This window comes from Balaenoptera physalus (assembly GCF_965194825.1).
Source record: "Balaenoptera physalus genome assembly, chromosome: 13".
NCBI lineage: Eukaryota > Metazoa > Chordata > Mammalia > Artiodactyla > Balaenopteridae > Balaenoptera > Balaenoptera physalus.
Window position 1 is genome coordinate 22,123,428 of NC_138892.1, and position 23,856 is coordinate 22,147,283.

Consider the following 23,856-nt stretch of genomic DNA (forward strand, 5'->3'; position numbering starts at 1 on the left):
CGCGCACCGCGATGAAGAGTGGCCCCCGCTTGCCGCAACTAGAGAAAGCTCTCGCACAGAAACGAAGACCCAACACAGCCAAAAATAATAAATATAAAAAACAAAACAAAACAAAAACAAAACTGAGATAGTACTAGTGCCTGTGTCATAGTTTTGTGAAGATTAAATGAGTTAATTTATATTAAATACTTAGAACACTGCTGGGTGCATAGTAAGCAATATTTAAGTTTTATTATTATTATGTCCTCATCAGAATTGGAAAAATGAGAGATAGCCTGAGTGTGGGACAAAACAAAAAAAAAAAGGTAAAATGTCAATAATAGGGAATTCCCTGGCAGTCCAGTTGTTGGGACTCTGCACTCTCATTGCCAGGGCCTGGGTTTGATCCCTGGTCACAGAACTAGGAGCCTGCATGCTATGCGGCACGGCCAAATGAAATGAAATGAAATGAAATAAAAAAAATTAAATAAATGTCAATAAAAAAAAAGAATGGGAAAGAACATTATTTCTTTATTGAACTAAAGTTCAATATACAATTGTGCTTATCTTACAAGATTACAACACCATCGTAAATTAAACTTATCCCACTTCATTCATGTATGTTACCTGACTGATCATTATATCCATCTGAATTTGATATCCCTGTTTAGGGATGAAGTCTATTCAAAGCATCATTCAAAGAGTTTTATACCTTCAAGTAGGATATATTTACGGAAACTGAGGATGTTAAGGAAAGGTTGTGACAAAAATTTAGTTTTCAGAAAAAGTATTCGTGAGTCTCTTCTAAAATATCTTTTCTGTTTTAATTAAAAAGCTTTAAATTAATAGCTCATCATGAAGTTCTTTCAGTTTGTTTGGTTTTTTGAAGTTCTTTAAAAACTTAGGATATAAAGAAATAAATGAAAAAATGACCATCAAAAGTAAAACAAAGTTAAAGTTTTTAAAATAAATGAATTCAAGTATGTAATTTCAAAAACTTATATACACAGAATATTTAGAAGACGTGGGAAGATCAACAGTCCTTGAAGCACACATACAGGAAGATACAACACAAGAAACACATATATCATCTCCTGTTGAGTCTCCTTCCCAGAAGACCAAAAGTGAGTAGCTAATTGTAAAACCCTTGAAATGATACTAGTCTGTTATGTACTAAACTGTTATGTTTGTCCTATATGTACAAAAAGGCTCATACTTGTGAAAATGTCAGGTCTAATAAGTTATACTCTATATTTTATCCATTTATTCGGTCAACATTTATTGAGCTCCTGCTATTTGTCAGGCATTATTCTTGGTCCTGAGATACAGTGGTGATCAAAGGATATAGCAATCCCTGCTGTCATGAAGTTTACATGGAGTGGGTATTTCACAGTTGACTTTTTTTCCCTAAGGTATGTTTTTAATGTAGAATAAAAATATTTATATGTGGATTGTAACTGCTAGGTTTTTTTCAGAATGAATTATTGGGATGAAGTTCCTTTCTGAGAATAATTAGAAAAAAATGAATATTTGCATGCAGCCTACAAAATTGTCATGTTGACAGTTGATGCAGATTATATATCTGTTCCTTCTGTTGTCCCCTTTATATCATAATTTATTAATTACTTACATAATTATTTGTTTAAATACGTTCTATTTCTTTTTATTGAACCTAGGAAGTAGGCTCCCAGCACCATTTCAAATTTGTTAATGAATTGTTGAATGAACTCTGTCATTGAAGTATAATGCCCATAAAAGACTATTGAAGATTAAATGCTATAGTAAATGAAGCCTTAGGAATTGTAATTCCAGATGCTTTTATGTATTACATGTATGTAAACCTTCAATACTTATTTCCATTTTGAGAAAGAATAAAAATAGGCAAAACTGGAATTTCTCTTTGTCTTTTAACATTATTGTACTAGTTATGATTTAGAGCTTGCTTTCAGTAAAACAAATTTTCTGACAACTTAATCTTGTTTGCCATATTTTGAGTTCTAGCACCATACTAGTTATATTTTTATTGTTTAACATCAAGTTTTAGCAGTATTCTTTCTTGAAACTTTTGAAAAATTTACTGTCTTCTTACAGGTGAAACTGTGACTGGAGAATTATCGAAACTCTTGGATGAAATAAAGCTCTGTCAAGAAAAGGATTATTCTTTTGAAGATTTGTGCCACACAATATCAGACCACTACTTAGATAATTTGAGCAAGATTTCAGAGGAAGAACTTGGGAAAAATGGAAGCCAGAGTGTCGTAAGTAAGGGGGGAAAGAAGACAATGCGTCTGTCTTTGCCAGTTTGTTGTGTACCTGAGAGGCATAGGATTTATGCGTTATCCTATCTTCAGATTTATCCAGTGTCAAATGTCAAGCTTCCTGTTGCTCTTGCCCTGATATTCATTGGTGTTTCATTCTCACTGCATGTGTAGGGAAGAAATGCTTTGATAAATCGCTTATGGATTTTGATGATCTCACTGTTAGACCCTCTTAACACATGAATTCATAGTTTCTTTATGTTCTTTTAGTTTTATTGGGCATAATGATATTGGTTTCCAAAGAAAAAAGAAAACCTTCCTTTTGTCTTTTTTCCCTGTTTTCTCTATGATCTGAGTCTAACCCCATCTTGAAGAAGAAAGACAAAGCTGAGCCATGCGTATATACTTCCCCAGCCACTCTGTAAGTCATAATAGGTGAGAGACGTTGTGGAAAGTTTGACCTGCATATTTCTATAATCTTATGCAAATCCAAATGGATTTGCATGCAGCCTATAAGCTCAGAATTTAAATCATGTGTTAGAGATTCTTGCTTATTTGGATTTTTATGTTAACACAATAGCAAGAAAAACTATAGAGAATCAATCAGATTAAAGTCAAGATTTGTGTACCTGTCTTTTATCCTATAGAGGAAGGATTTATAGGATGCATTGGTATTAAAGGAAATGCATTATTATGATATGAAACCTTTTCTCACTTTTAGAACTTATTTTGTTATAGAAATATTACACTTTCTTCAAAAGCCCATAATAGAGTGGATTGTGTTAAGTATGTCATTTTATTTATGAAAGCTAAAAAAAAAATTGCTAAGTATAGTGACTGTTATGAGAACATTTACTTCATTTAGTTACTTAATGTGAGCAGTGACAGTTTCCCAGGATAGTATTTGCTTGTCTAGGTCCATGGCCAGTCTTACCTTCTAGGCCTGTTTTTTCTTTTTTTCCTTTGCCCCCCCTGTCTTTTGAAAACATCACATTATTGGCTCCAATGAAAGCTCTTTTGAATAATTATGATTAATTATATATATACTGAAGTAAATACTTGTAGGTTTTACCAAATGAAATTTTTATATTGATGAAATATTTACTGTAGTAATTTTAATGTTAGGACAAAACTCCTTGTTTTAAATAAATCTAAAACAGGTCTATGCTAACTCCAATTACAACTCTAACTCCAGTTACATTTCAACATTTCCTTGAAAGTTGGTTAGAAATTAAAACGTATTTATCCTACATAAACAGTACATGGTGTTCAGGTCTACTAAGTGGCTGCTTCGGGCCCTCTACTTCTTAACCCACAGATTTTCTGAAAGCCCTAATTTTCTAGACCAGTGGTTTCTAAACTTTTCTTGTTGTAGATACCAGTAGTAAACAAATTTTGAGCAAACATCCCAAATGTATTTATAATTTTATATATATATATGTACACATACACACACTTATTCTAAGAATATATGCTATAAATTATGGGGCATATACTACAAGAGAAATTCAAATGAAGAGGATAAAGAATAAGTGTAAAATAGAAGATCTAATTTTTTTTCTTTTATTCAATTGGTATCTTGTGCACTTTGGGCTCTACATGATCTGCTTGGAGAACGTAATTCAAACTTACAGCTTTTAGGTGGTGATGGCAGGGGCTTTTGTCATTGAGAGGGTGACATAATTTGGGGAAATGATGGCCAATATTTTTTGTAAGTCAAAGAGTGTTATTGTGATAGTAGTAAGGGAGAAATGAATGCTCATAAGTTGAAGTTAAGTTCAAAATTCAAGGTTGTACTTCCATACAAGCAATCATTGTTTGTTCCTGTGACAAACTTTATATTGAGTTCTTTGAAAATATTGTCATACAAAATATTAAAGGTTACATGAGGCAGAAAAGCAGAGGGTACATATGAGTAAGAGCAAGCAGTTCTATTTATCTGGAATAATAAAGTTTATAAAGGGGGACAATGGGAGATAAGATTAGAAGATAGGTCAAGGTCAGTCCATGGATGATTTTGAATGTCAGGGTGAGAATTTTGGTATTTATTTTTTAGGAAATGAGAAAAATCTAAAGGATTTTAGACACATAAAAGGCTTTATTGGAAGTGGCCTTTCAGAAGTTGAATTCGATAAAAACTTGTTATTGAATGTTTAAAAAGTAATGCAATTTCTTAGAACCTTCTCTACAGCCTGTGTTTTATTTGAGTTCATTCTTGTTTTGTTGAATATCTGTTTCCATTTATTAAAAGTGTTTTTCCAAGTTTTTAAAATGAATTATACTCTCAAGTTATGCAAAAAATTTAATTGAGTACTTACAGATCACCTGATATATATGGTCATTACCACGTTGTGAGCTATAGAATTTATAATAGCAATAATGAGATGCGGTTTCTGACTTCAGGGAGTTCAAAATTTCTACCCCAAGAAGCCTTCAATCTCAGTGTGCAGACAAGACTAACATATAAACAACAAATATATATTATAAGAGCTGACATTTATTAGGTGCTTGCTATTTGCTGTTCTAATGCTTTATATGACTTATGCCACCTAATCCACACAGTAATCCTAACAATGGAGTTACAGATTTGGGAAATGACTCAGCTGGCAATTGGCAGATCTAGGATTCAAACTCAGAGCCAATGTCATTACTTCCCAGCTACATTTCTTATAATAAACTACCCTGTGGCCAAAGGAATGTTTTTTTAAAGGGAGAGGTTAGTGATTTATAGGTATTCATTGAAGTCTTCATGGAGGTAGGGAGAAATTAAACTGGGATCTGGAGGAAGGGGAGACATTCTTTGCACTTTTATTGGAATGAATGAATGAATGAATGAATGGGAGAGGATTCTAGCCTGCAGAAATAGGATGTGTAAAAACACAGAGGTGAGGCCTAGCATTTAACATGAGGATGATTTACCATAAGAATTTGTTTTGAATAGTGGGGAGTAAAGCTGGATAAGTAACGATAATATTTAACACTGACAGAACACTTCATTTATATTAACTGATTTAATCCTCACACTAACCCTATGATATAGGTAGTATTATTCCTCCCATTTTACAGATAAGAAAACGGAGGCACAGAGAACTTGTATGACTTTCCCAAGTTTACACAGTAAGTACCAGGGCCAGGATCTGAACAAAGGCAGTCTGGGGCTTGGAGCCATACCCCTTACCACTCAACTATTTACTTAGAGAACAGGGACAAATAATTAGATTTGGGAAGCTATTCAGAAGTTTAATATTGATGCTGAGGAGAATAACTTTTGAGTATGGGAGTTCTTTCATGAAGGTGACATTTTTAAAAGATAAAAGTGGTAACTATATGTCAGATGTTCTGCAGAGGGACTCAAACAGTGACTCTCAGCAATGGTCATACATTAGACTTATCTGGGAAGGCTTCAGAAAATACTGACACCCTCAGGTATCATGGCAGACCAACTAAATCAGAATAGTATTGGCTGACTCTGAGCACTGTTTTTTTTTTTTTAGCATCTTTATTGGAGTATAATTGCTTTACATTGTTGTGTTAGTTTCTGCTGTATAACAGTGAATCAGCTATACGTATACATATATCCCCATATACCCTCCCTCTTGCGTCTCCCTCCCACCCTCCCTATCCCACCCCTCTAGGTGGTCACAAAGCACCGAGCTGGTCTCCCTGTGCTATGCGGCTGCTTCCCACTAGCTATCTATTTTACATTTGACAGTGTATATATGTCCATGCCACTCTCTCACTTCGTCCCAGCTTACCCTTCCCCCCCCCATGTCCTCAAGTGCATTCTCTACGTCTGTGTCTTTACTCCTGTCCTGCCCCTATGTTCTTCAGAACCTTATGTTTTTTTTTTCTATTCCATATATATGTGTTAGCATACGGTATTTGTTTTTCTCTTTCTGACTTACTTCACTCTGTATGACAGACTCTAGGTCCATCCATCTCACTACAAATAACTCAATTTCGTTTCTTTTTATGGCTGAGTAATATTCCATTGTACATATGTGCCACATCTTTATCCATTCATGTGTCGACGGACACTTAGGTTGCTTCCATGTCCTGGCTATTGTAAATAGTGCTGCAGTGAATATTGTGGTACATGACCCTTTGAATTATGGTTTTTTCAGGGTATATGCCCAGTAGTGGGATTGCTGGGTCATATGATAGTTCTATTTTTAGTTTTTTAAGGAACCTCTATACTGTTCTCCATAGTGGCCGTATCAATTTACATTCCTACCAACAGTGCAAGAGGGTTCCCTTTTCTTCACATCCTCTCCAGCATTTATTATTTGTAGATTTTTTGATGATGGTCATTCTAACTGATGTGAGGTGATACCTCATTGTAGTTTTGATTTGCATTTCTCTAATGATTAGTAATGTTGAGCATTCTTTCCTGTGTTTCTTGGCAATCTGTATATCTTCTTTGGAGAAATGTCTATTTAGGTCTTCTGCCCATTTTTGGATTGGGTTGTTTGTTTTTTTGATACTGAGCTGCATGAGCTGCTTGTATATTTTGGAGATTAATACTTTGTCAGTTGCTTCATTTGCAAATATTTTCTGCCATTCTGAGGGTTGTCTTTTCGTCTTGTTTATGGTTTCCTTTGCTGTGCAAAAGCTTTTAAGTTTCATTAGGTCCCATTTGTTTATTTTTGTTTTTATTTCCATTTCTCTAGGAGGTGGGTCAAAAAGGATCTTGCTGTGATTTATGGCATAGAGTGTTCTGCCTATGTTTTCCTCTAAGAGTTTGATAGTGTCTGACCTTACAGTTAGGTCTTTAATCCATTTTGAGTTTATTTTTGTATATGGTGTTAGGGAGTGTTCTAATTTCATTCTTTTACATGTAGCTGTCCAGTTTTCCCAGCACCAGTTATTGAAGGGGCTGTCTTTTCTCCATTGTATACTCTTGCCTCCTTTATCAAAGATAAGGTGACCATATGTGCATGGGTTTATCTCTGGGCTTTCTATCCTGTTCCATTGATCTATATTTCTGTTTTTGTGCCAGTACCATACTGTCCTGATTACTGTAGCTTTGTAGTATAGTCTGAAGTCCGGGAGCCTGATTCCTCCAGCTCCGTTTTCCTTTCCCAAGATTGCTTTCACTATTTGGGGTCTTTTGTGTTTCCATACAAATTATGCCATTTTTTGTTCGAGTTCTGTGAAAAATGTCATTCGTAGTTTGATAGGGATTGCTTTGAATCTGTAGATTGATTTGGGTAGTATAGTCATTTTCACAGTGTTGATTCTTTGAGCATTGTTCTTTTAAAAAGCTTATTCTAACATGTACATGATTGGCCTAGAGGACCAAAAATCTGCTGGGACCTTACTGAGGTAATTCAGGCCTCAGATGATGCGTCTGAACTGAGGTCTTCATAGCACCACAGGATTATAGAATTTTAGATCTAAATAAATCTGATAGATCTTCTGGTGCCCAGCCTAATTCCCATACTCTCCAGTGTAAGAGCTCTCTTGAATTAGGGAGGTTTTTAGTTTATCATTAAGGAAAATTCAAAGTGTAGTCCAGCCATAGTCCTAAATTACAGTTATTTCTATATTATAATGCAATATTAAATGTGGAAAACAGTTTTGTTTATTATGCACATTATTGGCTGAGGATGGGCATTTGGGTTCATTTAAAATTTAATTTTAGATTATATGAAACATTCAACTTATTCATTGTAATATGAAAAATAATTCCAAAATTTAAAAGAAAGCAAAATGTAAGGAAAATATGTTTTGTAGCATTTATGTTATTAATAAATGTATTTTTCATATTAATTATTTGGCTTGAATTTTGTGGGTATTTTAACTATTCTTCATCAGTTTAGCTTTTATTGCTTTTTTTCTTCCGATAGAGGGCGCTCTAATTCAGTAATTTAAAATACAAAATCAGCCGTCTTATGTAAGAGCTTTTATTTTTGAATTGGAGGTTTTGGTTTTATTAAAATATTAGCCTTAAGGTGGTAGTTTGAATAATTTTACTAAAATAAGTGAATTAGAAATTAAATTCTTATTATGATTGTATCTATTTGATAGAAGGTTTTACATTTAATGTGAAGGGCATCTCAAGTTAAAATTACATTTTATTTTGCATAAATTTTAATTCAAAAGTCAGTCTGTTTTAAATTCTTTTATAATATGCATATGGAATCATTTTCTAAGTTGAATTAAGACATTATATAATCTAGAATGTAAATTTTGAAGAAATGTAAATATCTTCACATTCTTTATCAACCCCTGAAATTTAGGTTTTTGAGAGAATATAAAATTATCAGAAAAAAATTTTCTATTCTCTTCATTTGTTTTTCCAAGTCGTATTTGCAGCTTTCCCTCCATGTTTGTAAACAACATACACAACTCTTAAATGTGAACACACTATGCCTTAGAGAAATTTGATGATAGCATACATAAGATCATTAGAGCAAATTTCAGGATTTAGGTTTCAGGAAAACATTGTTTTAAGATATAAAATTTAAAAGGCATTATTGGCTCATCAGCCTGTGTCTCTAAGAGATAAATAAGAAGCATCAGGGATGAAATGCATTATTTTTCTTCTGAGGGAAAACCTAGACACAAGCAGCATCTAAGTGTTATTGTTTGAAAGGGGTTGTGTTGGCAAGTTTTGAGCTATTTAACTCTTCTCACTTATCTCTTTTATGTTATTTCACTTTCGGTCCAATGTAAAGTCCTTAATTATGTGTAAGCTTTCTGAAGTATGAGATATTTAGCATTTTAAGATTTCAGGTTCAACTTCTCAGTTTTTATGCCAAGCTTCTATAAATTGCATGAGAGCACTCTCGTGGTGGGGAGGGGTGTCTATAGGAAAATATAGTTAATTTGGTGCCAAAATTTTCAAGTCTTAAAGTAGACTCAGATTAGGCTGCCTAAAATTCAAATGGTGTTTCTGATACAAAGTTAACTTTCAAACATATTTTAACACAATTCTAGAGCTTAATATCAGGAATGCAGAAATTTCAGAATTGTGAGAGACTTTAGTGGCTATCTCATCCAGTTCCTGTCAGAGTACTTTGGGAAATGAATTTTCTATATAGAGTGTTCTTCTTACAAGATTGTAAGTGATTCTGTAGCATATATGAATTTTTTAAATAGTGGAGCTAAATCTTAAGCAGTGGTAACTATTATTTTATTGGGAATATAATATTCAGAAGGGTATTTGTAACTTTAATAATTCATGTCTTACATAGTTGAACAAATTTTTTGGAAGTGATGACTCAAGGCTGCTGTGTATTAAGCCCAGGTTTGGCTTGTTCTAACAGATTCTCCAGGATTTAGGGAATGCATAGATTCTGTTGACCTATATTTGTATTTTGAAACTGATACCATTAACCATATATATGTACTATATGTACACACAAGGAAAAATCCAGAATCAGAATGGTAAGATTTTTGTCTCTATTTTTACCCTAGGAAGAAAATTTGTACCTATAGTGAATCTAAGAAGATCCTTTAGATAAATGGCTACTAGGATAAAAGAGACATTCTTCTGAATTTCAGACACAATTGCTTTTACCTTTCATGTCACATCTCTTTTTTCTATTTTGTCTTGTAAGTTTATACATTTTTAAATATTACTTCTTCTAGACTCCTTGATGGCATGATCTGTATTTGATTGACCTCTGTAATCACATCCTGCCTAGCACAATGCCTCAAATGTAGTGGTCTCTCAGTGAAAGTTCATTGAATGAATAAATACATAAGAAGGCAGACACTGATAGTGAGTGCACATCTTCTTGTAAATAAACCATCATCATCGAAAAACATGTTTAATTATTTGGAGGTGAATTTCAGAGTACAAGGACAAGTGTTTTTCCATCAGCATGGAGTTTCAACCATCTTTTTTAGGGAGGTAACTTAGTCTAGCAGTTAATAGCATAAACCTGGGTTTGCATTCTTGTTCCGCCACTTACTAGCAGAGTGACCTTTGGAAGATACTTGATCTTTCCAAGCCTTAGTTTACTCATTACTAAAAAAAAAAAAGTTTAATATGGTTTTCTGTCAGTCACAGAAAAAGAGCTATTTTCTTTTGTGTTGTTAAAAACTTACCATCTTGATTTTTATGTTTCATAGACTTTGTCCAGCTTTGTCTAGACTTTCTAATAATCACTCAGTGTCAACATAGAGGGGATTTCTCTAGTGAAATGCTAAACAAATATTCAGTTCTTGGATTAGTCATAGTCAGTATTTTACTTTGAAAAAACCAATCATCGATTATAGTCAGGTCTGCACATGTTAGGGAGGAATAGCAAGCATGGCAAATAATTGATCTTACATGAAAAATTATCTCAATAAACAGATTCTTGGCTCAAAGTAAAAACACAGAATTCAATGGGAGTTAATATAAAATCCCCAATTAGATTCCTAAAAATTTAGTGATATAAGATGGGAGAGGTTTAATTTGGGGGAATAGTTCATGCAAAAAGTTCTGGGTGTTTAAATGACCACAATTGCAATGTGAACCAACAGTGAAATGTGGCTGCTAAAAATCAACAAACAGTTGCCAAGCTATGATCTCTGAAAATAGCATTTATTAAGTACTAAGATTTAACTAAGTTCTAGACATTGTGGTAAGCATGTTAAAGTCATTATCTCCTTTATTCCTCACAACAGTGTCATGAGGTAGGTTTTATTATTCTCAATGTGGAAATTAAGAGTAAAATAACTTGGCCAGGGTCATAGAACTATCAAAAAGTAAAGCTGCTATCTGAACTTAGGTTTGCTATCTTACAAGGTCATGATTCTAACCATTAGGTCAGCCTGTCTGTCATTAGTATCTTCCACATTGACTACCCTTACCTTTTCATCATCCCCACCATTTTTGCAATTTCAGTTGAATTATTGCAGGAGCCTCTTATCCTATCTGCTTCTAGTTTTCTCTCTTCACTTGCCCCAATGTATTCTTGATACTCTTGCCAAATCAATATGCCTTAAGTGCCATTCTGATTATTTTACTCTCCCCAAAGCTAGCACTGGTCCTCACTATACAAATTCAATACAGAATTTTAACTCTGGCATTCAAGGCCTTCCATATTCTAGCTTCATCATATATTTCCAGCTTTCTTCCATTAATGTCTTAGATAAATTTAATGTTTTGGTAAAATAGATTATTCTCAAGTGTGTGTCTTTCAAATAGATTATTCTCAAGTGTGTGTCTTTCCTTATCTTTTCTCATGCTCACATGTTTTATCCATGTGTAATTCTTTTCCCTATTGTTTTTACTTATTGAAAACCATCCTTCACAAAACCTTTTTTGATCCTCCTATTTAGATCCAACCATTTGAATCAGATATCATTAATTTTATTTATATATCTATTATGCAGATTTCATAGTCTGCTGTGTAGTATTGGTGCATAAATCTTCTTTTTTGGCCTTGCTTAGAAGCCCTTTGATGACAGGGAAATATTTATCTCTGTGTGTGAGTGTGTATCCATAGCATAGTTCCTCACTCACATGCTTAATAAACATTTGTTAAATTGATATGATAAGCAATGGACATCAAAAGTCTGTTTAATAACTGAATTTAGTTGTATACCTATGGGAAGAGCTCTAACAAGGAGTCTTTTTAATCTCAGAAGAACTTCCTCTGTTGGTTGATGTTTCAAATAATGAATGCCTCACCATTTGATTTGAAGATGAAGTGAAATACCCAGTTAAACTATATTATAAACTTCCTCACAACATAAAATCACAAACATCTTAGGTCAAGTCATATCTTTCTTAGGTAGTAATGCATCTCTTTTACTGATAACAAAGAAGTCTTACATTGCAAATACCATGTTTGATTCCTGATAACATATAAAAAGGAAATCTACTATAAGAATATGGGAACATATGTCTCAATTATATTATTAAATTTTCAAATCTTCAATTTTGTGATAAACATTTTTTGAATTCATCACTGTTATTCTTTCTGTATAAGTTGAGAGAGCCTATTTTTGAAGCAGTTTTTTCAGTTAATCATAAAGAAAATGGGCTTAAGCCTACACCCTACGTTTTCCCCCAATTGTTAATGATTCTTGCTGATTATGATGTGCTCAACTGATGCATAGTATTATTTTGTGCACATTTTAAAATGTGTTTGACACTAAAATATCTTAATACTAAGAGCATTCTGTTAAGGTATCCAAAGGCAACAAACTCCCTTCCTAATTAAACTTTTATATATTTGAATTTTATGAAGTTTGTGAAGTGATCATTTTATCTACTCTGCAGATGCAACATCAGCCAATTTTTGTTTTGATATTTTCATTCTCTCTGATCTCTCTTTAATGTCTAACTTGAATTTAATCTTCCTAACAGAAGAACTCACCTATTATGATTTCCCTGAGAATCTATACTTTATACTCAGGAGTTAATTGTAATATTTTGTTGAAAATTTGATAATAATTCAACTTTATTCTAATCTTACTCTCCAGATGATGATGAAGTTAATTTTTGACAACTCTTAGCCGCATGTCATATTTACCTTGTTCGTTTGCCATACGCACCTGATTTGTAATTCTGTTTCATGGTGCGCATTTGAGAGTTCTTGATTCTCTTTTGGAGTAAAGGCCTTGGACAGCCTGCCATTATAAAGGAATCCCATTTTGCTTCCTAATGCCAAAGGAAATCAGTCTAGAGCCTGAGCTTAAAGAGACATGTCAGTGGCGATAATCACTTATCTTCGTGTTCAGGGAAATGTTTTTCACCTTGAAGAGCAAATTACTACTAATGGATTATTGGACTAGTAACCAAGAAAAAATTACTGAAATCGCTCATGCTTCTAACATATTTTATCATGGGGCCATTTGGGACATGACTACTGAATATTGGAATCAATTCAGCCTCTAACAGATGAAGAATTAGATTTCTCTACGATACAGTCAAAGTCAGTAACAGTAGATGGAAAAGATACTGTGTGGCCTGCTTTAATCTCAGGATTAGAATATTAAAATTGTCTGGTATTATTTAAACTTGCTTTTGCCAGAATTTTTATTTCTACCATCTATGCTTTTTAAAGTTTAAATGTTTTGGTTGCTTGCAGTTTCACAACAGTTCCATTTAGTTGATAGCTGCCAGTCTATACTACCAAATCATTAATAATGAGAAACAACGTCTTAATTTGGAGAAAGAATGAGGTAGTCAAGAAAATGAATTTGATGGGGAATGAAAGGTCCTAAAATGAATGAAGGTAATGAACCAGTGAGAAGTGTATATTAGTAAAAGTGGAAATAGCTTGCCCCCAAAATAAATGAGAGAAACATTGACATATGTTATATCTTTTCCTATAATCATCCATTCTATGTTGCTGAAATAAATCTATTCTAGCCTTGAAGAAGATTTTCTTTTTGCCCTATAATCTTGCTTTTACTTATCAAGGTGCCATTTTCCTAAACATGTAAAGAATCTCTATTGTCATAGTTATTATCATCAGCTTCACTAACTTACTGAGTCCCCACCTTAAGGAATTATATTAATTTCTTCAATAACATGTATTTGTAACTTGGGGTAACATTTTAGTGTAGAAAATAGGAGCTTTGAACTCAGACAGACTTGTGTTTGAATCCCAGTTCTACTCCTTAGATAAATACTACCCTGATCTTCAGATTTCTCATCTGCAGCAAAGTGTTTCTCATCTGCAGCAAAAGGTCTTTCTCACCTCGACCTACTGAATCAGAATGTCTGGAGGTGGATTACTTACAATAAAACTCCCTAGGTGATTCTTATGCTGTTTGTGAACTGCACTATAACATTTTTAAAATGTTGATTTCTTTGAGTCAACTACTCAGACCCATTTTCTTCTTACCCACATGTATCTATGGATCTCAGATTCCAATGATCTGACCCTAATTTGCCTTTACTTTCTTTTTCTGCTCCTATGAATGCAAATTTGATTGGTCATCAAGGCAAAATGACTTACCTTTTAAAGTTTGCTTTTCTTGTTTCTGTGAAAAATGCCATTGGAATTTTGATAGGTATTGCATTGAATCTATAGATGGCTTTGGGATAATATGGAACTTTTAGCAATATTGATTCTCCTGATCCATGAACACAGAATATATTTCCATATGTTTGTGTCTTCATTTTCTTTTAAGTGTTGTAGTTTTCAATTAATCATAAAGATTAATAGATCTTTCACCTAGTTGGTTAAATTTATACCTAAGTATTGTATTGTTTTTGATACTCTTGTGAATTGGATTGTTTTCTTTATTTATTTTTCAGATATTTTGTTGTTAGTGTATAGAAATGCAAATGATTTCTATATGTTGGTTTTGTATGCTGCAGCTTAACTGAATTTATTGATTAGTTCTAGGTTTTTTGGTGGATTCCATTGGAATCTGAGAGCCACAGATAGAGGTGGAGTCTTTAGGATTTCCCATATATGACATCATATTGTCTGCAAAGACAGTTTTCCTCTTTCCTTTTTGATTTGTATGCCTTTTATTTCTTTTCTTGCCTGATTGCTCTGGCTAGGACTTACAGTACTATGTCGAATAGGAGCAGTGAGAGTAGGCACCCTCTTGTCTTGTTCTTAGTCTTAGAGGAAAAACTTTCAACCTTTCACCATTGAGTATGATGTTAGCTGTGGGCTTGTCTTATATGGCCTTTATTATGTTGAGATATGTTCTTTCTATACCTAATTTGTTGAGTGTTTTTATCATGAAAGGATGTTGAATTTTGTCAAAAGCTTTTTCTGCATCTATTGAGATGATCGTATGATTTTTATCTTTCATTCTATGTAACTTAACTTTTAATAATATTTTATTCTTGAAATTAAATAAAACTGGTGTTAAAGTCCCATATAAAGTATAAAGTGGTATTCAAAAGAATATATTATCATCCTTTCATTTTCAGTTCTTCAAATTCATAGACTATACTCACTGCTGCTCACTTGTCCTTAAAATTCTATCTTCTCTGTTATAACCCAACTTTGGCCTGCTTCTCCCTGACCCCCCTCCTTATTTATGTAAAACTCTGTAGGAATAAACTAAACCTGTCTATTTCAAGTGCTTGTTATCATTCCTAGATAGAGTAAGTGCTCAATAAATTTTTTCTGGATATTCAACTACTCTTTTAAAATTTGATTTTATCAGTGTCTTCCTTTTCGTCCATTCTATTATATCTAATCAGAACTCATTTCATTCTCTCATAACTATAACCCACAAGGTTCTGGGCAACATAAATTAAGATGAGGTCATTTCACCCACATAATCTTCAAAGATTGTATTGGCCCAAAGCATCCTTCATGGGAGTTAAGCAAAGTGCCAGATAAGGCCTCAGGAAGAGAGATGTTCACAGAGATTGAATGTGTTTCATGTTCACAATAACTTATTAATTCTCCTTCTACTGGTGTCATCCTTCTTCCAATAGAATACATAACCATAATACACGAGAAAAGTGTGTGTGTGTGTGTGCCTGTGAAGAGGGAGAGTAGAAGAGGAGAAGAGAGAGATCATATTATTATCAATAAGGACTTGTATCTCTGCCCTTTGATTTAAGAGTTCTCTAATTTTATCCTATCCTTTAGAACAAGTGACATTTTATGGTTTTGAGAATGTAGCCATAAACACTGAAGAATTTGATCTTTTCTAGGCATAGTAATGTCACAGTGCAAAGCATTAAATTCTGTATTCATAGATCAGATATGAGAAGGCGTACTTCAAAATTCTTTTCTTATCTGTAACCTAATTTTAAGAGGTACTTTGATTATTCGTAAAGCTGGAGGCATATTTACTTAACCAATATATTCTGACTCACACACCATGATGAGATAGAGTAATTAGGGGGTGGTGTGGTTGTTTATATACAGTGGCTAGAGGAGACCTCTCTGAGGAGTGATGTATAAACTGTAATCTGAAGGAAGAGAAGAATCCTGTCATATAAAGTACCAAGGAAAGAAAATGTGGAATAAAATTAAATACTCTTTCCTGAGGTGGGAAAGAGCTTAATATGTTTAAGTACCAGAAAGGAGGGCAATGGGGTAAAGCAGAGTATACTGAACTATGTAGAGAATAGAACGGAATGGGATTGGAAAGCCAGATTAGACAGGGCCTTGTAGGTCATGGAAAGTGGTCTGATTTTGTTTTTTTAAATAAAAAGTTTTTAAGCGGGGAAGTGATATGATCTGATTTATGGGAGCAAAGTTGGAAAGTTTCTGCTTCCTGTAAATTCACTGCTAATTCTATTTTTTTAATATCAGATGTCTGTATGATATTATAGAATAATACATTTAATGATATGCTTAACAGTTAGGAACTGGGCCACACAGCAGGAGGTGAGCAGCGGGCCAGCAAGCGAAGCTTCATCTGCTGCTCCCCATTGTTCCCCACTGCTGGCATTACCGCCTGAACCATCCCCCCATTGTTCACATTACCGTCTGAACCATTCTCCCCTCCGCACCCCCCGTGGAAAAATTGTCTTCCAAGAAACTGGTCCCTGTTGCCAAAAAGGTTGGGGACTGCTGAACTAGCCAACCACTGTCCTTGTTGTTTGTGTTTTCCTTTCCTGGCTCCTCTGTCTCACAGTCCCTTGGCTTTCTTTCCCCCCAACACCGCGCCACGGGGCTTGCAGTATCTTAGTTCCCTGACCAGGGATCGAACCCAGGTCCACTCCATGAAAGCACAGAGTCCTAACCACTGGACCGCCAGGGAAGTCCTTTTCTGTTCTTTATTGAGCATTCTCTTCCATGGAGAGGAAACAGCTCTTTGTGTTCAGATAGCAACTCAGTGTTATTTATTTCTAAATCTGCAATTCTATCCTCACCTCCTCACTGCTGTCCAGTTCTGTATTACAATTGCCAGAAAGACCTCTTTCTACAAACATCCCACTGTCTTTTTGTTTTTTTTTTCTGGCTGCGCAACGCAGCATGTGGCATCTTAGTTCCCCGACCAGGGATGGAACCCGCGCCCCCTGCATTGGGAGCGTGGAGTCTTAACCACTGGACCGCCAGGGAAGTCCCCCACTGTCTTTTCAAACCCAACCTGTCAAAATGTAAATTAATTATCTTCCCACTCAAATCTGTACCTGTTCCCATTTTCCATCTTTCTTTCAGTAATAGAACAGTTATTTCATTATTCCAGGACAAAAGCTTTGGTATTATGTTTAGTTCTTTCCCATTTCTTTCATTCTCCTGGTCTATTAGAGAGTTCCCCTTTGTTTAGTCTCATCGTCTTTGCTTGACCCCACTTCACTTTCCAGGAACTGCCTCATTTCTTTATTCATTTTATATTTTATGATAAAAACTCTGGAAGAATTGTCTCTTGTTGTTTCCAACGTCTCTACTCCATTTTCTATTACAACCAGTCCTATCAGGCTTTCTTCTTCATCAGGTGCCAGAACTGCTTGTCAAGGTGTCCAGTGACTTCCAATTGCTAATTCCAATAGACATTTCTTAATCTTTTTCTTACGTGATCTTTGAGGAGCATTTGACAGTGTTGATCATGCCCTCCTCTTTCATATGCACACTTTCTTTGCTTGACTTCCTAGACATCACATTCTCCTGGTTTTCTTCCAATTAAACTGGCTATTCCTTTTCAGTTTCCGTTGCTGGTTCCTCCTCATATCCCTGACTAAGTTCCCAGGGCTCAGTCCCTGGAGACTTCTCTTCTTTATCTGTACAGAATTTCTTGGCTAAGCATGCTGAACACTCTCACAGCTTTAAATACCTACTATGGACCAGAACAGCCCACATTTATAGCTACAGCTTGAATGCCCTTCTGGACTCCAGACTCTTGTGTTTAACAGGAATAAAAATGAAGTTTCGCATTTCCCCCTCAAACCTGCTGGTCCCTTAGTTTTCCCATTTCAATAAATAGCAGCTCTGTTCATCCAACTTTTGCTCTCCAAAAACTTTGGAGTGCCCCTTTACTATTATTTTCTTATGCCCCATAGACAGTTGGTCTTCAAATCCTACCAGCTCTTCCTTCAAAATATGTCCAGGATCCAACCACTTTTTTTTTACCAGCTCCACTACTGCCATTCTGGTCTAAGACACTATCATCCTTTGCCTGGATTATTTGAGAGGCTTCCAAACTTGTGTTCCTGTTACCACCATTGACCCCCATACAGTGTATTCACAAAAGAGTTACCAAAGAAGTCCTTTTGAATGTAAGTTATATCATGTCACTTTTCTACTCAAAACCTTCTTGCGGTTTCTCATCTTGCCCTGAGGAAAAGACAAAGTCCTTACACTGGTTCAGCAGGTGCTGCATGACCTGCATACCTGCCCTTGCCCCATCCTTACGTCTCATGCCTCATTTTCCGCTACTCTGTCCCTCACTCACACTGTTTCAGCCATACTTGGTTCATTGTCATTCCTGTGAAACACCAGGTACCCTCCTGCCTCAAAACTTTTACATTTGCTGTTCTTTCTCTCTGGAGCTCTCTTTCCCAGGTATTTTTATCGTTTACTCTCTCAGGTTTTTATCAAGCGTCAATTTCTCAGTGTAGCTTTGCCTGATCACCATATTCAAAATTACCCACCCTGGCAATTCCTATCCCCACTTCCACTTTATTTTTCTCCATATCACTTATCATTATCTAACATACCATACATTTACTTATTGTGCTTATTGTTTGGCTCCCTTGATTAAAATATTAGCTTCACTGTGGGCAAAGTTTATTGTTTTTTACTTTTTATTGATGTTGACTACTGTCATCCGAGTGTTTAAAATGATATTTGGCACATGATAGATACATGATAAATATTTATTGAATGAAATAAATTAACTCTACTGTAGACCCTCAGCTCTCTACATTTGGATTATATAGTTTCTGAGCTGGTCATCTGTGTAGTAGAAAGAGCATATATTTTGGAGTTGTATAGTGTAGGATTTACATCCTGAGGTTTCTATTTACTAGCTATATGCCTGGGTTAGTTGTTCACTTTCTCTGAGCTTCAGTTTCCTCTTCTATAAAATGAGCATGGTATTTCCTACCTTACGAGTTGTCAGGAAGACAATATGTGCGATTGTATAAAAAGTGTTTAGCAATGTGTTGGACGCATAGAAGATACTGAACCAATGTTTATTTCTTCCTTTGTAGTCAATCTGTCTTAATTCTGATCCACACCTATATAACACTACCAGATAAGCCTTCCTGAAATGGAGTGTGTATTCCACGACTTCCTTTGTCAAGAAGTAGATGAGAGACTTATATGACTTCTATATGATGGCCAAATTCCTCTTCTTGGACTTCAAGAATGTCAAGATCTTCCTATTCTGCTCCTGTTCTTCCTAATCCAATGATATTGCTCTCTATTCTCCCTCCTCCCACCAATATACCCTGTTCTTGTGTCATTTACCTAAACATATCACAGGCATTTCTTTCTTGGTGTCTTTGCTCATTCCCTTTCATTCTTCTGTTGTTCCTGTTTGTTTAAATCCTGTTCATCTTACAAGGTGTATTTCAAGTCTTTCTTTCTCTATATAGTAACCTCCTTAGTTACTCCAGCTCAGACCAATTTTTTTTCTTTGAATAGATGGAGAATCTCAGAAGAGAAATGGGAACTATTAAAAAATGAAATGGAAATTCCAGAATTGAAAAGTACATCTTACATTTAAAAAAGCTGAACTTCAAATAAATTTATATTTTTTATATTATGTAATCACACAATTTAACAACTAATTAGTCTTCATTTTAAAGTGTATTACTTATGAAATAGGATGTTGAGTGAAATTTTTCTTTTGCCACAATATCTGACTAGGGCTTATAATTAAGGACAAAGAGAAGTTAATTTGATATATTTTATTTATTACATAATCATTATTATAGTTCATGACAATAAAGTATAAATGGTAAGCAATTCACAGTTTTTGGCCTTGTGAATAGTAAGTGCTCAATAAATATTTTTTTGTATGGATAAAACAATGAATTCTAGTCATATCTTTAGTAACATTAATAAGGTTCCAATATAAAAAATTATAAATTATGTATAAAGGTATGTTGTGAAAGGGCTCTACATTAAGAAAATATTATTACTTACCAATAAATTAATGTAAGTATTCTATAAAATAGAAAAGACACAGTATGATATTTTATATTCTTAAAAAGCCTTATTCTACACTGAAAAAACTAAAATGATAGCATTTTGGAACTCTCTGTACCTCGTCCTCAGTTTTACTGTGAACCTAAAAAATGCTCTAAAAAATAAAGTCTACTTTAAAAAAAAGATAGCCTTTTGTTTTAAAGCTGATCCATTTTTCTGAATTGCTTCAGTTCATCCAATAAATATGAATAAATATTCATTGTACCTTTACTATGTACCAGCTACTGTTTTAGGGTGGATAAAAAGTGAATAAGGCAATTTTTTGTTTTGTTTTTTTTTTGTTCTCAGGAGCTTGGAGTTTGGCAGAGAAAGCATATATATTACCAAATAATAGAAATACAGGGTGATAAAATATTTTGCCAAACAATCCAGTAAATGATAGTATAAAGTGTTGTGGAAAATGAGGGAGAGGAACTATTTATTCTTATATCCCCAGAATCTAGTATGTTGCCTGATACATTGTAGCTATTCAATTTAAAAAGTGTGTTGAAAGAAAGAAATAGCTGTGAAAATGAAAAGGTAATTCTCTCCTGTTTGAATACAGTGTGGGAGGGACATTAAAATGTGGAATGACAATGACCACTTCATAATGGAGTAAGGAAATAAGGGCATGTCATGGATTGACTCCTGTATAGTTCTGTGTTCTCATTGCTCATTACATTCCCCACTAACCAGTACCTCTATGAGTTTTCCATACTCTCTTTTACCTGTCTTTACATGCCTGAAATTCTTACACTCTCCTCCATCCCACACCAATTTTGCCATTTTTAATTCTCATCATCCATCAGAACTTGACTCTAATGTGACCTCCTTCCAATCTTAGCCCATCCTTGAACCCTCTCCTTGGTCTGGAATAGGTTCTCCTCCAAAGGCTTCGTATAGTCCAGAGTCCTACTGCTCTTTAAGAGTACTTATTGTGATTTTAATTATAGTAAGTAATTATACATTTTTTGGTTTTTTATTTTTGAAAATAATAGACTATGAACTCCTCGAGGGCATATCCTCAGATTCTAACACTATGCCTGCCACATAAAACGAGACCAATATATATTTATTGAACCAATGGACAAAAGAATGAATGACTAGATGGATGGATGGGTGGATAGATAAATGTTAGAAAAGTGATCACAAATGCTTGACTGGAAATTGAGAAAAACTTATACTTCAAAATCTTGTCTAAGGGTGGTTTTCTTTTGTTTTTATCTGTTTGTTCTGAATAACTGCACATTCATTCTTACCAAATGAGGGCTATGCTGGTGGGACCATTTTTACTTCTTAAAGTTATTCTAAATTTATTTTCTAGTAGTTTTCTTGAAGTATTTTGTTACTTTTGAGATACTTTATGTGATAAAACTGATTAGACTGGTTCTTATTTTTATTTTTTGTCTTAATAGAAGAGGTTACATTATCCTGACTTCCAAAAAAAGACAAATCTTTTGGCCAGTTAAATCTAGTTAAAGATCGAATTGATCACTAAAGCCATTAATAAGGTTAAAATTGTTAACTGTTAAAAGAAAGTTTAGGGTCTGCTGGATTAAACAAAGAATAAACTTTGAAAAATAATTTTATTTAAAATGTAGACTATGAACGTTAAAATATTTCTCATTTTGAAGTTAATGTATTTATATTGAGTTTTAGGGATATTATAATTTTTAAATTAGAGCAACAAAACAAATCATGACTATTAGTGGTCATATGTTAGTGATATAATAAGGTATACTAGTTAAGGTAGTGCTAGCTGTTTAAAAAAATTAAGACAAATCATATGATAGCTCAAATATAATGGACATTTATTTCTCACTCATTTAAAGTCCATAGTAAGTGTTCCTGTTCAGCAGGTAGCCCTCCTCCAAGTGGGAATTCTGGAACCCAGATTCCTTCCATCTAGTTGCTCTGACATCTTGAGCACAAGCTTCCAAGGTCATCTGGCTCATCTGTAAAAGATGGCAAAGGGTAAACATGATGGAGGATACAAGTAGGGGGTTGTAGGGGATGGGCTTGGAAACAGCAAACATCACTTCTGCTCATATTCCATTGACCAGTACTCATTCATATTGTCACATTACCATTCCAATCTGCAAGGGAAAATAAGAAACATAGTCTAGCTGCGTATCCAAGAAGTAGAGAAAACAGGTTGGTAATCACCTAACCAGAATTGGCTGCATAATATCTTTTACAATTTAAATAATTTTTCTTTATGTATATATTGATTTTTATAGTTCTAATTCATAGAAAGTTTTCCGCTAGTTATAGGTCGTCCCATATTTAAGCGTGCATTTATTAATTAAAATCTTCCTAGTTAAAATTATGGAATATCTTTTATATAACAAAAATTTAGGCCTTTGTGAAAGATAATTTCAAGCTTTTTTAAAAGTATAATTGACCTAAAACACTATGTTAGTTCCAGATACACAGCATAATGATTCGATATTTCTATACATTACCAAATGGTCACCACAAGTCTAGTTGCCATCTGTCACCATACAAAGTTATTGCAATATTATTGACCACATTCCCTATGCTGTACATTTCATACCTATGACTCATTTATTTTATAACTGGAAGTTTGTACTTATTAACCTCCCTCACCTTTTTCTCTGTTCCCCTGACCTCCTCCCCTCTGGCAACCACCTGTTCTCTGTATCTATGAATCTGTTTCTGTTCTGTTATTTTTATTTATTTTTTTTATTCTTTAGATTCCACATATAAATGAAATCATACAGTATCTGTCTCTCTCTGACTTACTTCACTTAGCATAATACCCTTTAGGTCCATCCATGTTTTTGCAAATGGCAAGATTTCATTCTTTTATATGGCTGAGTAATATTCCATTGTGTGTGTTTGTGTGTGTGTGTGTGTGTGTGTGTGTGTGTGTGTGTGTATATATCACATATTCTTTATCCATTCATCTATGGATGGGCATTTAGGTTGCTTCCATATATTGGCTATTGCAAATAATGCTGCAGTGAACATGGGGGTTCATATATGTTTTTGAATTGCTATTTTTGTTTTTTTTGGAAAAATCCCCAGGAGTAGAATTGCTGGATTATATGGTAGCTCTATTTTTAGTTTTGTAAGGAACCTCCATGCTATTTTCCATAGTGGATGCACCAATTTACATTCCCACCAATAGTGCATGACAGTTCCCTTTTCTCCACATTCTAGCCAACACTTGCTATTTCTTATCTTTTAGATGATAGCCATTCTGACAGATGTGAGGTGATATCTCATTGGTTTTGATTTGCATTTCCCTAATAATTAGTGATGTTCAACATCTTTTCATGTGCCTGTTGCCCATCTGTATGTCTTCTTTGGAAAAATGTCTATTCAGACCCTCTGCCTATTTTTTAATCAGTTGTTTGTTTTTTTGATGTTGAGTAGTATGAGTTCTTTATATGTTTTGGTTATTAACTCCTTATCAGAAATGTTATTTGCAAATATCTTCTCCCATTCAGTAGATGACATTTTCATTTTGCTGATAGCTTCCTTTGCTGTGCAAAAGCTTTTTAGTTTGCTGTAGTCCCATTTGTTTATTTATTTTTGTTTCCCTTGCTTGAGGAGACATATCTAAAAACAACACT

General features: G+C 34.3%; 1 protein-coding gene across 13 annotated transcripts in view; it reads left to right on the forward strand.

The window, feature by feature from the left end:
* The window catches only part of ANKS1B (ankyrin repeat and sterile alpha motif domain containing 1B), a 1,150,138-nt gene that overhangs the window by 219,139 nt on the left and 907,143 nt on the right, over positions 1-23,856 (forward strand). For all 13 annotated transcript variants that reach the window (XM_082419292.1, XM_082419289.1, XM_082419300.1 and 10 more), the window contains exons 7-8: positions 990-1,103; positions 2,071-2,237. In XM_082419292.1, the coding sequence (XP_082275418.1) occupies positions 990-1,103; positions 2,071-2,237 (281 nt within the window). The remainder of the gene's footprint in view (positions 1-989; positions 1,104-2,070; positions 2,238-23,856) is intronic.